This window comes from Physella acuta, unplaced genomic scaffold (assembly GCF_028476545.2).
Source record: "Physella acuta isolate Inbredline_101_S28 unplaced genomic scaffold, ASM2847654v3 ptg000927l, whole genome shotgun sequence".
In the NCBI taxonomy this organism is placed as follows: Eukaryota; Metazoa; Mollusca; class Gastropoda; family Physidae; genus Physella; species Physella acuta.
In genome coordinates, this window is record NW_026732444.1 from 131,383 (window position 1) to 148,281 (window position 16,899).

A 16,899-nucleotide genomic window follows, 5' to 3' on the forward strand; every position below is an offset into this window, starting at 1 on the left:
GACTGACTATAAAGCTGTATAAAGATGTGGTCTTATGACTGACTATAAAGCTGTGTGTAAAGATGTGGTCTTATGATTGACTATAAAGCTGTATAGAGATGTGGTCTTATGACTGACTATAAAGCTGCATAAAGATGTGGTCTGATGACTGACTATAAAGCTGTATAAAGATGTGGTCTTATGACTGACTATAAAGCTGTATAAAGATGTGGTCTTATGACTGACTATAAAGATGTGGTCTTATGACTGACTATAAAGCTGTATAAAGATGTGGTCTTATGACTGACTATAAAGCTGTATAAAGATGTGGTCTTATGACTGACTATAAAGATGTGGTCTTATGACTGACTATAAAGCTGTGGTCTTATGACTGACTATAAAGCTGCATAAAGATGTGGTCTTATGACTGACTATAAAGCTGTGCGTAAAGATGTGATCTTATGACTGACTAAAGCTGTGTGTAAAGATGTGGTCTTATGACTGACTATAAAGTTCTATAAAGATGTGGTCTTATGACTGACTATAAAGCTGTATAAAGATGTGGTCTTATGACTGACTATAAAGCTGCATAAAGATGTGGTCTTATGACTGACTATAAAGCTGTATAAAGATGTGGTCTTATGACTGACTATAAAGCTGAATAAAGATGTGGTCTTATGATTGACTATAAAGCTGTATAAAGATGTGGTCTTATGACTGACTATAAAGCTGTGTGTAAAGATGTGGTCTTATGACTGAGTATAAAGCTGTGTAAAGATGTGGTCTTATGACTGACTATAAAGCTGTATAAAGATGTGGTCTTATGACTGACTATAAAGCTTTGTGTAAAGATGTGGTCTTATGATTGACTATAAAGCTGCATAAAGATGTGGTCTTATGATTGACTATAAGGCTACATGAAAGTATTTTAACTACTGTACAACATTTAAAACATTTAATTATTTATTTCTTATGTTACTTTTTTTTTTTTCTACACATTTTGCTTTAAATGTTCCCATTGAATAAGTATAAAAATAATTAGAATTGAACCATGTGTTTGCATACACTGAAAGTAAGTTTTAAGAAAACTAAAAGCAAAGTGAAAGAGTGTAAAAGAACCATGATTTTTGTGAATGTTGTAAATACCTAAACAAAAAATGACTCACATGGAATGACCAATGCAGCATTGAAGACTGACCATCATGTACACTACCTATCATACTGTCATGTCGACTCAGTGACAGGGACGATGAAGGGGAGGGTGTCCCACGTGAGCGAGGACGCTCTTGCTGATAAATTGGATATTGAAATAACATGTCAAACACTAGCATAGCAGGCTGGTTTTTAAAGAGTTAGTTTAAAAACAAAAACAGCCCAGCTGTCCAGCGACAAAAACAGCCCAGCTATACCCCAACAAAAACAGCCCAGCTATACACCAACAAAAACAGCCCAGCTATACCCCAACAAAAACAGCCCAGCTGTCCCTCAACAAAAACAGCCCAGCTATACACCAACAAAAACAGCCCAGCTATACACCAACAAAAACAGCCCAGGTGCCCATCAATACTAATTTCCCAGAAAAGACTGGCTTCCTAATGGTGAAATTATTTTATTTATTCCCTGTACTGGGAATAAGGTAAGGGCCTTTGTGCTGCTGCCCTGCCACCCCTTAATCTGGCACAGCTTACAGTCAACAGGTAAGACTTACAGCAAACCTCAGCTGCTCCTCCAAGGCCAAAATTTTCTTGCGCTCTGTCTCCAGCTTGGTGTGCTCTACTGTCAGCTGCGATTCTAAGTGGATCTGTCAACAAAATCAAATGTGGATGTCAACAAAATCAAATGTGGATGTCGACAAAATCAAATGTGGATGTCGACAAAATCAAATGTGGATGTCAACAAAATCAAATGTGGATGTCAACAAAATCAAATGTGGATGTCAACAAAATCAAGTGTGGATGTCAACAAAATCAAATGTGGATGTCGACAAAATCAAATGTGGATGTCAACAAAATCAAATGTGGATGTCAACAAAATCAAATGTGGATGTCGACAAAATCAAATGTGGGTGTCGACAAAATCAAATGTGGATGTCGACAAAATCAAATGTGGATGTCAACAAAATCAAATGTGGGTGTCGACAAAATCAAATGTGGATGTCGACAAAATCAAATGTGGATGTCTACAAAATCAAATGTGGATGTCAACAAAATCAAATGTGGATGTCAGCCTAATAAATGTGGATGTCAACAAAATGACAACTGCAACTATTACTGCTTAGCATGACTCACCTTATCCATTTTGAGCTGGTTGATCTCTACCATCAATTTTTGTCTAGCAGATTCATGCTGGGCCACAAAGCTGTGTACATTTAAAGATATAACAAGTGATGTTATACACACACGTGTACATGTAAGGAAATACAGACATTTGTAAATGTAAGGAAACATACAAATTTCTCCCCTCCACCTACCCATTTCTTTAACAGCCCCCCCCCTCCCCATTCTGCCAACAGCCCCCCCCCCCCATCTTTCCAACAGCCCCTGTCTCTCACCTACCCATTTCTCTAACAGCCCCCCCCCCACTCCCCATTCCTCCACCAGCCCCCCCCCCCCCCAACTCCTTCAACAGCCCCCACTCCCCATTCCCCCAACAGCCCCCCCCCCCCCCCCCAGCTACCTGTTCCTGGACTCCACCAGTTCCTCTAGTTGTGCCTTATCAGCCTCCAGCTGAGCTGAGAGCTGGGCCTTCTCCTGCTTGAGCCTGGAGCTGCTGGCCTCTAGTGTGGCCAGTTTGGCCGACTGCTCCATCAGCTGATCCAGCGCTGTTCTTTCTTTCTCCTGGGCCAAGGCTAGAGCTGTCTGGCACTCAGCTACAACATTATTACATTCACAAGGTCACTACAAAATCTTTTGTCTTACCTAAATGGGCAATCTATTCCCTTAGGGGTCCTCCATAAATGACATCACAATCCTAGGTGGGAGGGGGGGATTCAAAATTTTCTGATAGGTGGGAGGGGAGGGGTTGAGAAAGTGTGACACATTTTAAATAGTAATGTCTGGATGTCAATTTGAATTTTTGTAAAGATTGGTTTTGTAAACTGTAATAGAATAATAAAATTCAATGTTGACTGAGCTCTATAATTATTTTATCAACCAAATAATTCAAGTAACTTGAAGGGGGTGGGGGTTTCAGTAGGTTGAGGTATAATGTCACCTTAGAGAGAGGGGAGGGTGGGGGGGGGGTTGTAATGATGGAGGGGGTAGAAAAACTTAAAAAAAAAACAACCAAAAAGTGTGGCGTTGTTTATGGATGACCCCCCACTAGATGGTTAGTCAGTATTTTCACTTACCAAGACGGTCAGTCAAGGTTTTTTCTATTTTCTCCCAGGCTCCAGATTGTGCACCAAATGTAGCTTGTAGGTTCTCAATTTGTCGCAGGAGGGGTCGTGTGGCAGAGGTTACACTCTGTGTTAGGTCCTGACTCCTGGCTTCATCCTGTTGCAGCCTCTGGTAACAACAGAACACTTGTCAGTGACAGAACCCTTGTCAGTGACAGAACCCTTGTCAGTGACAATGACAGAACCCTTGTCAGTGACAAAACCCTTGTCAGTGACAGAAACATTGTCAGTGACAATGACAGAACCCTTGTCAGTGAAAATGACAAGCCTTGTCATGACAATGACAGAACCCTTGTCATGACAATGACAGAACCCTTGTCATTGACAATGACAGAAGCCTTGTCAGTGACAATGACAGAACCCTTGTCAGTGACAATGACAGAACCCTTGTCAGTGACAATGACAGAACCCTTGTCAGTGACAATGACAGAACCCCCTGTGACATCATGACTATAACTGCTGCACATATTTACAAATATCACAAGTGAAATCTTACATCCTGTAAATGAGCGATGTCTTGTCGAAGTAAATCTTCACGTCTGCTGTGTTCTTTCTCTAGCCTTGCCATCTCTAGCCTCAGGTCATCTGCCTGGAAGGTTCAAAATAAATAACTGAAAACTTGTGGTCAGCCCAATGGTCATGTGACCACCTCCCCAAGCCCCCTGACCTGCATGATGAAAGCCTCCCTCCCCAAGCCCCCCTGACCTGCATGATGAAAGCCTCCCTCCCCAAGCCCCCCCCTGACCTGCATGATGAAAGCCTCCCTCACCAAGCCCCCTGACCTGCATGATGAAAGCCTCCCTCACCAAGCCCCCTGACCTGCATGATGAAAGCCTCCCTCCCCAAGCCCCCCTGACCTGCATGATGAAAGCCTCCCTCACCAAGCCCCCTGACCTGCATGATGAAAGCCTCCCTGCCCAAGCCCCCTTACCTGCATGATGAAAGCCTCCCTCCCCAAGCCCCCCTGACCTGCAATATGAAAGCTTCCCTCCCCAAGCCCCCTGACTTGCATGATGAAAGCCTCCCTCCCCAAGCCCCCCTGACCTGCATGATGAAAGCCTCCCTCCCCAAGCCCCCCTGACCTGCATGATGAAAGCCTCCCTCCCCAAGCCCCCCCTTACCTGTATGATGAAAGCCTCCCTCTCCAAGCCTCAATTTACCTGTATGATGAAAGCCTCCCTCTCCAAGCCTCCCTTACCTGCATGATGAAAGGCTCCCTCCCCAAGCCCCCCTGACCTGCATGATGAAAGGCTCCCTCCCCAAGCCCCCCTGACCTGCATGATGAAAGGCTCCCTCCCCAAGCCCCCCTGACCTGCATGATGAAAGCCTCCCTCACCAAGCCCCCTGACCTGCATGATGAAAGCCTCCCTGCCCAAGCCCCCTTACCTGCATGATGAAAGCCTCCCTCCCCAAGCCCCCCTGACCTGCAATATGAAAGCTTCCCTCCCCAAGCCCCCTGACTTGCATGATGAAAGCCTCCCTCCCCAAGCCCCCCTGACCTGCATGATGAAAGCCTCCCTCCCCAAGCCCCCCTGACCTGCATGATGAAAGCCTCCCTCCCCAAGCCCCCCCTTACCTGTATGATGAAAGCCTCCCTCTCCAAGCCTCAATTTACCTGTATGATGAAAGCCTCCCTCTCCAAGCCTCCCTTACCTGCATGATGAAAGGCTCCCTCCCCAAGCCCCCCTGACCTGCATGATGAAAGGCTCCCTCCCCAAGCCCCCCTGACCTGCATGATGAAAGGCTCCCTCCCCAAGCCCCCCTGACCTGCATGATGAAAGCCTCCCTCCCCAAGCCCCCCTGACCTGCATGATGAAAGCCTCCCTCCCCAAGCCCCCCTGAACTGCATGATGAAAGGCTCCCTCCCCAAGCCCCCCTGACCTGCATGATGAAAGCCTCCCTCTCCTGACGGAACCTCTGTTGCTCCCTCTCCATGGCTGCCTTGAGCTCCTCCCTAACATGCGTCTCAGCACTGAGGGCAGCTTGCTGGGCTTTACTGTCCTGGGAGGCGTTGCTGCGGTGTAGCTCTGCTATCTCCCTGTGGTGATCAATCAACAGCCATCTTAGGGAACAACAGCTTACATAGAGCCACAATCAACAGCCATCTTAGGGAACAACAGCTTACATAGAGCCACAATCAACAGCCATCTTAGGGAACAACATCTTACATAGAGCCACAATCAACAGCCATCTTAGGAAACAACACCTTACATAGAGCCACAATCAACAGCCATCTTAGGAAACAACACCTTACATAGAGCCACAATCAACAGCCATCTTAGGGAACAACACCTTACATAGAGCCACAATCAACAGCCATCTTAGGAAACAACACCTTACATAATCATCTTCAACAGCCATCTTAGGAAACAACAGCTTACATAATCATCTTCAACAGCCATCTTAGGAAACAACAGCTTACATAATCATCTTCAACAGCCATCTTAGGAAACAACACCTTACATAGAGCCATAATCAACAGCCATCTTAGGAAACAACACCTTACATAGAGCCATAATCAACAGCCATCTTAGGAAACAACACCTTACATAGAGCCACAATCAACAGCCATCTTAGGAAACAACACCTTACATAGAGCTACAATCATCTTCAACAGCCATCTTAGGAAACAACAGCTTACATAGAGACACAATCAACAGCCATCTTAGGAAACAACACCTTACATAGAGCTACAATCATCTTCAACAGCCATCTTAGGAAACAACACCTTACATAGAGCCATAATCAACAGCCATCTTAGGAAACAACACCTTACATAGAGCCATAATCAACAGCCATCTTAGGAAACAACACCTTACATAATCATCTTCAACAGCCATCTTAGGAAACAACAGCTTACATAATCATCTTCAACAGCCATCTTAGGAAACAACAGCTTACATAATCATCTTCAACAGCCATCTTAGGAAACAACACCTTACATAGAGCCATAATCAACAGCCATCTTAGGAAACAACACCTTACATAGAGCCATAATCAACAGCCATCTTAGGAAACAACACCTTACATAGAGCCACAATCAACAGCCATCTTAGGAAACAACACCTTACATAGAGCTACAATCATCTTCAACAGCCATCTTAGGAAACAACAGCTTACATAGAGACACAATCAACAGCCATCTTAGGAAACAACACCTTACATAGAGCTACAATCATCTTCAACAGCCATCTTAGGAAACAACACCTTACATAGAGCCATAATCAACAGCCATCTTAGGAAACAACACCTTACATAGAGCCATAATCAACAGCCATCTTAGGAAACAACACCTTACATAGAGCCACAATCAACAGCCATCTTAGGGAACAACACCTTACATAGAGCCACAATCAACAGCCATCTTAGGAAACAACACCTTACATAGAGCCATAATCAACAGCCATCTTAGGAAACAACACCTTACATAGAGCTACAATCATCTTCAACAGCCATCTTAGGAAACAACACCTTACATAGAGCCACAATCAACAGCCATCTTAGGAAACAACACCTTACATAGAGCCACAATCAACAGCCATCTTAGGAAACAACACCTTACATAATCATCTTTAACAGCCATCTTAGGAAACAACAGCTTACATAGAGCCACAATCCTCTTCAACAGCCATCTTAGGAAACAACACCTTACATAATCATCTTTAACAGCCATCTTAGGAAACAACAGCTTACATAGAGCCACAATCCTCTTCAACAGCCATCTTAGGAAACAACACCTTACATAATCATCTTCAACAGCCATCTTAGGAAACAACAGCTTACATAGAGCCACAATCAACAGCCATCTTAGGAAACAACAGCTTACATAGAGCCACAATCAACAGCCATCTTAGGAAACAACACCTTACATAGAGCCATAATCAACAGCCATCTTAGGAAACAACAGCTTACATAGAGCCACAATCAACAGCCATCTTAGGAAACAACACCTTACATAGAGCTACAATCATCTTTAACAGCCATCTTAGGAAACAACACCTTACATAGAGCCACAATCAACAGCCATCTTAGGAAACAACAGCTTACATAGAGCCACAATGTCACATCACTTACTTGTAGGAGTTGTCTAGTGCTGCCTGCAAACCTCTGTTCTTTTCCTGCAAGTCCTCGAGGTCACTCTGTTAAAAAAATGAATCAATAAAAAACCTTGAGAGTGATGAGATGAATGGCTGCTGTCCTAATGAATGGAGAGCGACAACATGACAATTTTACACCCCTAAAAGAATTAAACAACATGGCAATTTTACACCCCTAAAAGAATTAAACAACATGACAATTTTACACCCCTAAAAGAATTTATCAACACGACTCATGGCAAAATGACATCGAACAATTTGGCTCCAGACATAAAAAAGTCACTGACAAGTTTAAAAAGTGACTAACAAGTGACTGACCATAAGTTTAAAAAGTGACTGACCTTAAGTTTAATGACCTCCTTATCTTGTCTTTGAACAGCACTGTTTAGCTGGTTTATTGCTTCTGTAACCAAATGTGTAAGGACAGGTTTATTACAGGCAGGTGGTATGTAAGGACAGGTTTATTACAGGCAGGTGGTATGTAAGGACAGGTTTATTACAGGCAGGTGGTATGTAAGGACAGGTTTATTACAGGTAGTGCCATGTAAGGACAGGTTTATTACAGGCAGGTGGTATGTAAGGACAGGTTTATTACAGGCAGGTGGTATGTAAGGACAGGTTTATTACAGGCAGGTGGTATGTAAGGACAGGTTTATTACAGGCAGGTGGTATGTAAGGTCAGGTTTATTACAGGCAGGTGGTATGTAAGGACAGGTTTATTACAGGCAGGTGGTATGTAAGGACAGGTTTATTACAGGCAGGTGGTATGTAAGGACAGGTTTATTACAGGCAGATGGTATGTAAGGACAGGTTTATTACAGGCAGGTGGTATGTAAGGACAGGTTTATTACAGGCAGGTGGTATGTAAGGACAGGTTTATTACAGGTAGTGCCATGTAAGGACAGGTTTATTACAGGCAGGTGGTATGTAAGGACAGGTTTATTACAGGCAGGTGGTATGTAAGGACAGGTTTATTACAGGCAGGTGGTATGTAAGGACAGGTTTATTACAGGCAGGTGGTATGTAAGGACAGGTTTATTACAGGCAGGTGGTATGTAAGGACAGGTTTATTACAGGCAGATGGTATGTAAGGACAGGTTTATTACAGGCAGTGCCATGTAAGGACAGGTTTATTACAGGCAGGTGGTATGTAAGGACAGGTTTATTACAGGCAGGTGGTATGTAAGGACAGGTTTATTACAGGCAGGTGGTATGTAAGGACAGGTTTATTACAGGTAGTGCCATGTAAGGACAGGTTTATTACAGGCAGGTGGTATGTAAGGACAGGTTTATTACAGGCAGGTGGTATGTAAGGACAGGTTTATTACAGGCAGGTGGTATGTAAGGACAGGTTTATTACAGGCAGGTGGTATGTAAGGACAGGTTTATTACAGGCAGGTGGTATGTAAGGACAGGTTTATTACAGGTAGTGCCATGTAAGGACAGGTTTATTACAGGCAGGTGGTATGTAAGGACAGGTTTATTACAGGCAGGTGGTATGTAAGGACAGGTTTATTACAGGCAGGTGGTATGTAAGGACAGGTTTATTACAGGCAGGTGGTATGTAAGGACAGGTTTATTACAGGCAGGTGGTATGTAAGGACAGGTTTATTACAGGCAGGTGGTATGTAAGGTCAGGTTTATTACAGGCAGGTGGTATGTAAGGACAGGTTTATTACAGGCAGGTGGTATGTAAGGACAGGTTTATTACAGGCAGTGCCATGTAAGGACAGGTTTATTACAGGCAGGTGGTATGTAAGGACAGGTTTATTACAGGTGGTGCCATGTAAGGACAGGTTTATTACAGGTAGGTGGTATGTAAGGACAGGTTTATTACAGGCAGGTGGTATGTAAGGTCAGGTTTATTACAGGCAGGTGGTATGTAAGGACAGGTTTATTACAGGCATGTGGTATGTAAGGACAGGTTTATTACAGGCAGGTGGTATGTAAGGACAGGTTTATTACAGGCATGTGGTATGTAAGGACAGGTTTATTACAGGCAGGTGGTATGTAAGGACAGGTTTATTACAGGCAGATGGTATGTAAGGACAGGTTTATTACAGGCAGGTGGTATGTAAGGACAGGTTTATTACAGGCATGTGGTATGTAAGGACAGGTTTATTACAGGCATGTGGTATGTAAGGACAGGTTTATTACAGGCAGGTGGTATGTAAGGACAGGTTTATTACAGGTAGTGCCATGTAAGGACAGGTTTATTACAGGCAGGTGGTATGTAAGGACAGGTTTATTACAGGCAGGTGGTATGTAAGGACAGGTTTATTACAGGCAGATGGTATGTAAGGACAGGTTTATTATAGGTAGTGCCATGTAAGGACAGGTTTATTACAGGCAGGTGGTATGTAAGGACAGGTTTATTACAGGTAGTGCCATGTAAGGACAGGTTTATTGCAGGTAGTGCCATGTAAGGTCAGGTTTATTACAGGCAGGTGGTATGTAAGGACAGGTTTATTACAGGCAGGTGGTATGTAAGGACAGGTTTATTACAGGTAGTGCCATGTAAGGACAGGTTTATTACAGGCAGTGCCATGTACGGACAGGTTTATTACAGGCAGGTGGTATGTAAGGACAGGTTTATTACAGGTAGTGCCATGTAAGGACAGGTTTATTACAGGCAGGTGGTATGTAAGGACAGGTTTATTACAGGCAGGTGGTATGTAAGGACAGGTTTATTACAGGCAGGTGGTATGTAAGGACAGGTTTATTACAGGCAGGTGGTATGTAAGGACAGGTTTATTACAGGCAGTGCCATGTAAGGACAGGTTTATTACAGGCAGGTGGTATGTAAGGACAGGTTTATTACAGGTAGTGCCAAGTAAGGACAGGTTTATTACAGGCAGGTGGTATGTAAGGACAGGTTTATTACAGGCAGGTGGTATGTAAGGTCAGGTTTATTACAGGCAGGTGGTATGTAAGGACAGGTTTATTACAGGCAGTGCCATGTAAGGACAGGTTTATTACAGGCAGGTGGTATGTAAGGACAGGTTTATTACAGGTAGTGCCATGTAAGGACAGGTTTATTACAGGTAGGTGGTATGTAAGGACAGGTTTATTACAGGCAGGTGGTATGTAAGGTCAGGTTTATTACAGGCAGGTGGTATGTAAGGACAGGTTTATTACAGGTAGTGCCATGTATGGTCAGGTTTATTACAGGTAGTGCCATGTATGGTCAGGTTTATTACAGGCAGGTGGTATGTAAGGACAGGTTTATTACAGGCAGGTGGTATGTAAGGACAGGTTTATTACAGGCAGGTGGTATGTAAGGACAGGTTTATTACAGGCAGGTGGTATGTAAGGACAGGTTTATTACAGGCAGGTGGTATGTAAGGACAGGTTTATTACAGGCAGGTGGTATGTAAGGACAGGTTTATTACAGGCAGGTGGTATGTAAGGACAGGTTTATTACAGGCAGGTGGTATGTAAGGACAGGTTTATTACAGGCAGGTGGTATGTAAGGACAGGTTTATTACAGGCAGGTGGTATGTAAGGACAGGTTTATTACAGGCAGATGGTATGTAAGGACAGGTTTATTACAGGCAGTGCCATGTAAGGACAGGTTTATTACAGGCAGGTGGTATGTAAGGACAGGTTTATTACAGGCAGGTGGTATGTAAGGACAGGTTTATTACAGGCATGTGGTATGTAAGGACAGGTTTATTACAGGCAGGTGGTATGTAAGGACAGGTTTATTACAGGTAGTGCCATGTAAGGACAGGTTTATTACAGGCAGGTGGTATGTAAGGACAGGTTTATTACAGGCAGGTGGTATGTAAGGACAGGTTTATTACAGGCAGGTGGTATGTAAGGACAGGTTTATTACAGGCAGGTGGTATGTAAGGACAGGTTTATTACAGGCAGGTGGTATGTAAGGACAGGTTTATTACAGGCAGTGCCATGTAAGGACAGGTTTATTACAGGCAGGTGGTATGTAAGGACAGGTTTATTACAGGCAGGTGGTATGTAAGGACAGGTTTATTACAGGCAGATGGTATGTAAGGACAGGTTTATTACAGGTAGTGACATGTAAGGTCAGGTTTATTACAGGCAGGTGGTATGTAAGGACAGGTTTATTACAGGCAGGTGGTATGTAAGGACAGGTTTATTACAGGCAGGTGGTATGTAAGGACAGGTTTATTACAGGCAGGTGGTATGTAAGGACAGGTTTATTACAGGCAGGTGGTATGTAAGGACAGGTTTATTACAGGTAGTGCCATGTATGGTCAGGTTTATTACAGGTAGTGCCATGTAAGGACAGGTTTATTACAGGCAGGTGGTATGTAAGGACAGGTTTATTACAGGCAGGTGGTATGTAAGGACAGGTTTATTACAGGCAGGTGGTATGTAAGGACAGGTTTATTACAGGTAGAGACATGTAAGGTCAGGTAGGGATAAGATGCTGGCTCCTACCTGCTTGCTTCTTCTCCATGTCCTCCTTAGTATCCAACACAGAGGTCAGCCTCTCCAGCTCTTTTGTTACATCTTCCAGCTTTTTTCTGGACAGAGTTATACAACAATTATAGATTTACAATCATATAGTTATACAACAATTATAGATATACAACAATATAGTTATACAACAATTATAGATATACAATAATATAGCTATACAACAATATACTTATACAACAATAGTTATACAGTATACAAGATAATTATACAACAATATAGATATACAACAATATAGTTATACAGTATGCAAGATAATTATACAACAATATAGTTATACAACAATATAGATATACAACAATATAGTTATACAACAATTATAGATATACAATAATATAGCTATACAACAATATACTTATACAACAATAGTTATACAGTATACAAGATAATTATACAATATAGATATACAACAATATAGTTATACAGTATGCAAGATAATTATACAACAATATAGTTATACAACAATATAGATATACAACAATATAGTTATACAACAATTATAGATATACAATAATATAGCTATACAACAATATACTTATACAACAATAGTTATACAGTATACAAGATAATTATACAACAATATAGAAATACAACAATATAGTTATACAGTATACAAGATAATTATACAACAATATAGTCATACAACAATATAGTTATACAATGACAGACAAAGTAATATAACACAACAACCACATCTGATACAGGACAGCATCTGATACAGGACAGCATCTGATACAGGACAGTGTCTGATACAGGACAGTATGATACAGGACAGTGTCTGATACAGGACAGTGTCTGATACAGGACAGTGTCTGATACAGGACAGTATGATACAGGACAGCATCTGATACAGGACAGTGTCTGATACAAGAAAGCAAGAAAGATGTTCAAGTTGCCGTACCTCTGTGAGGCAATGGTTGCATCAGTCTCCCTCTCTTTGGCCCTGAGTTTCTTGATGATGTTGCTGTTCTGGAGCTGCTGCTTGCTCAGTTTTTCTCCTACAGATAACACTTCATGTCACATTGGGCACGATAAAAGGGGGGGGGGGGGAAAGGGGGGAGACGACCCACACCACCACAGCTACATTTTTTGTTAGGAGAAATTAAATGTAAGTTAGTAAGCTAAGTCTAGATAAAATGTAGTCAATTGTTAAAACCTTCTTCCAAGAGTTGGGTCACTTGTTCTTGCTTCTCATCCAGCAGAGCTTTAAGATCATAGCCAGCAGATCTAGATACAAACATTAATGCTTTAAGATCATAGTTAGCAGACCTAGATACAAACATTAATGCTTTAAGATCATAGCCAGCAGATAGGTCTATACAGTCTAACCAAAGACTTTCACTACCTTTTTTCCAGTTCCTTTTCAGTTGATGCCAATACTTGTTTGAGTGATTCTTTCTCCTGTAACAACAACAGACAACAATCATTTCTGTGACAAATTAAGTCTGTAGGCCACTACACTAATTCTATGATAAATTAGGTCTGTAGGCCACAACACCAATTCTATGACAAATTAGGTCTGTATGCCACAACACCAATTCTATGACAAATTAGGTCTGTATGCCACAACACCAATTCTATGACAAATTAGGTCTGTATGCCACAACACCAATTCTATGACAAATTAAGTCTGTAGGCCACTACACTAATTCTATGATAAATTAGGTCTGTATGCCACAACACCAATTCTATGACAAATTAGGTCTGTATGCCACAACACCAATTCTATGACAAATTAAGTCTGTAGGCCACTACACTAATTCTATGATAAATTAGGTCTGTAGGCCACAACACCAATTCTATGATAAATGAAATGTAGCAAAAGATAACAACCTTGAGGACTTGCTGCAGCTTTTTCTCAGCCTCTCCAAGTCTAGCTGTGAACTCCTGAGTGAGGGCTGTCAGGTCAGCACTTTCAGCTTCCCTTGTCTCCTCCAGCTGCAGCAGTTGTCTTCACAAGACAAACAGATGTTAGCTGGTACCCAAGCTAGGGGGGGGGGATTAGTTTCTCTCATGGAATAGGTCAGTTTTGTGTGTCTGGTACCCACACTGGGGGGGGGGGGGGGATTAGTTTCTCTCATGGAATAGGTCAGTTTTGTGTGTCTGGTACCCACGCTGGGGGGGGGGGGGGGGAATTAGTTTCTCTCATGGAATAGGTCAGTTTTGTGTGTCTGGTACCCACGCTGGGGGGGGGGGGGGGGGAATTAGTTTCTCTCATGGAATAGGTCAGTTTTGTGTGTCTGGTACCCACGCTGGGGGGGGGGGGGGAATTAGTTTCTCTCATGGAATAGGTCAGTTTTGTGTGTCTGGTACCCACGCTGGGGGGGGGGGGGGAAATTAGTTTCTCTCATGGAATAGGTCAGTTTTGTGTGTCTGGTACCCACGCTGGGGGGGGGGGGGGGGGAATTAGTTTCTCTCATGGAATCGGACAGTTTTGTGTGTCTGGTACCCACGCTGGGGGGGGGGGGGGGAATTAGTTTCTCTCATGGAATCGGACAGTTTTGTGTGTCTGGTACCCACGCTGGGGGGGGGGGGGGGGGGGGGAATTAGTTTCTCTCATGGAATCGGACAGTTTTGTGTGTCTGGTACCCACGCTGGGGGGGGGGATTAGTTTCTCTCATGGAATCGGACAGTTTTGTGTGTCTGGTACCCACCAGAGCTGAGTGGACCCAGGGACATCTTGAAAAGTCCAGAGAACTCAAGACTTTGGACTTAGCAGTCATGCATCTAACCACATCATTTCTTTGTGTGGGTGGTCCAGCTTATGTGACCACATTTTGTGTGGGTGGTCCAGCTTATGTGACCACATTTTGTGTGGGTGGTCCAGCTTATGTGACCACATTTTGTGTGGGTGGTCCAGCTTATGTAACCACATTTTGTGTGGGTGGTCCAGCTTATGTGACCACACTTTGTGTGGGTGGTCCAGCTTATGTAACCACATTTTGTGTGGGTGGTCCAGCTTATGGTCTTGCATCATGGAGAAGGGGGGGGGGGGGTAAATAACATTGGGGAAAATAATATATTTGGGTTACAGTAGAATCAATCCAGAAGAAATGTACCCGAGCGGTTTACAGACATTGCTTTAGGACAGGAATTTTAGACAATGCAATGAAACAACTCTACTGTAATTATGGTAATACACAGATCCTGTGAAGAATTCCTACAAAAGGTTAAATGGACTCACTGTCTGAGAATGTTATTGTCTTCTGTGAGCTCATGGTTGTCTTTACTCAGCTGGATCAGCTTGCTTTCTCTGGCCTGTAGCACCTCCGCCATTTCTGCTAGTTTCTGTAACAAGGTGACAAACATTTGACAATGACAGCGTTTTGTTTTTTAAAATATAATTTTACAGCATGTTATTATATATATACTAATAGAAGTGAGAAGTTTGTATATTTTGTTTTGTTTGTTTGTCTGTTCCGTTTGATGACAACATCTGAACTAGAACTGTAAATTACGTATTTATGTAGAGAATAATTTTCTTTTTATCCCAAACTGTTAAACACAAATTTATTTAAAGAAGTTAATTTATTTATTGATATACTCATTTCTAGAAACACCCCTTTAATTATAAAAGTTCAGAACAAGTACTATATTTTCAAAACAAATTAAAAAACATTCACCGGCTTAGTGACGGCACTTGATTTATTTACTTACTTTCAAAACAAACATGGCGGCTTCCATGGAAGGCCATATTGCCCATTCAAAAGTTTAACGCATTATTAAGCTAAATTGTACAGTGCGAAATCACAACACACATTATTGGTTCTAATTCATTAATATTAGTTTGACGTTAGATTTAATAATTTATTAATTTATTATTTAAATTAGGTTTGAGCTCAGAAAATATAGAAAGAAATAGATTTTTTTAAAGACAAAAATATGTAAGCTGAGGTGTGACTTCTTTTTAGATGTGAATGATAAAGTTGCCTTTTGGGACTTGGCGGGACACGGGGCAGGTGAAGTTGAGTTTATATGTGACCTCAGCATATAAATGGATAGTTTGGCCCATGCTTAGACAAAATCGATGTAGTAAAAGACAAACATATTGTCTGAGGCTTAAAGGGACACTGGCAGGTGGAGTAGAGTTCACCTGTTTATGTGACCTCAACATATAAAGGGATAGTGTGGTCAGATCCATGCTCAGCCAAGATAGGTGTTTTTAAAAGACAAAAATATGTTGTCTGAGGTGTGACGTCTTTTTGTGACAATGTGTGACAGTGAGGACTACCAAGTTATCCAAGGATAACCGGTAGTCTAGTAATCAATTTAAAAAAATATTGTTTAAAAAATAGGTTTCACCAAATTTTGTTTCAAGTACCAGTTTGAATACAGGAAGGTGCAAAAGTAATAAATAGCTCTGATACTACCATAGATAAGCATACAGAGACAAATGGTGCCATGAGATTAGTTGATATAAAATAACATCACAGCAAACATTTCAATAGTTTTCAATCAGTTCAGTCTCCATGAAATAGTCGGAACATGTTTTATAATTGTCAATATAAAACAAAAAAAATAAAAACAACATGTAATAAATTCTTTTTTTTTTTTGTAAAAAAATAAAAAAAAAACTAGGAAAAGAATCTACAGTGTGGCTATTGAGCATGTGAAGTAAATTAACATCTTTCCACCCAAATACTAAAAACTTGACATCTTTCTACCCAAATACTAAAAACTTGACATCTTTCTACCCAAATACTAAAAACTTGACATCTTTCTACCAAAATACTAAAAACTTGACATCTTTCTACCCAAATACTAAAAACTTGACATCTTTCTACCAAAATACTAAAAACTTGACATCTTCCTCGCAAATACTAAAAACTTGACATCTTTCTACCCAAATACTAAAAACTTGACATCTTTCTACCCAAATACTAAAAACTTGACATCTTTTTACCCAAATATAAAAACTTGACATCTTTCCACCCAAATATAAAAACTTGACATCTTTCTACC

At 41.8% G+C, this 16,899-nt stretch overlaps 2 protein-coding genes across 5 annotated transcripts in view; both read right to left on the reverse strand.

Moving 5' to 3' along the window:
• Nucleotides 1-16,899, reverse strand: part of LOC131953509 (BTB/POZ domain-containing protein KCTD5) — a 59,304-nt gene that overhangs the window by 32,815 nt on the left and 9,590 nt on the right. The gene's annotated exons all lie outside the window — the stretch shown is intronic.
• The window catches only part of LOC131953507 (TATA element modulatory factor), a 43,514-nt gene that overhangs the window by 16,461 nt on the left and 10,154 nt on the right, over nt 1-16,899 (reverse strand). For all 4 annotated transcript variants that reach the window (XM_059316700.1, XM_059316697.1, XM_059316698.1 and 1 more), the window contains 15 exons: nt 15,122-15,225; nt 13,771-13,888; nt 13,283-13,338; nt 13,094-13,164; nt 12,839-12,935; nt 11,899-11,984; nt 7,815-7,876; nt 7,451-7,515; nt 5,258-5,414; nt 3,873-3,965; nt 3,329-3,485; nt 2,656-2,848; nt 2,268-2,337; nt 1,688-1,780; nt 1,146-1,268 (listed from right to left, as the gene is read on the reverse strand). In XM_059316700.1, coding sequence (XP_059172683.1) covers nt 1,146-1,268; nt 1,688-1,780; nt 2,268-2,337; nt 2,656-2,848; nt 3,329-3,485; nt 3,873-3,965; nt 5,258-5,414; nt 7,451-7,515; nt 7,815-7,876; nt 11,899-11,984; nt 12,839-12,935; nt 13,094-13,164; nt 13,283-13,338; nt 13,771-13,888; nt 15,122-15,225 — 1,545 coding nt within the window. The remainder of the gene's footprint in view (nt 1-1,145; nt 1,269-1,687; nt 1,781-2,267; nt 2,338-2,655; nt 2,849-3,328; nt 3,486-3,872; nt 3,966-5,257; nt 5,415-7,450; nt 7,516-7,814; nt 7,877-11,898; nt 11,985-12,838; nt 12,936-13,093; nt 13,165-13,282; nt 13,339-13,770; nt 13,889-15,121; nt 15,226-16,899) is intronic.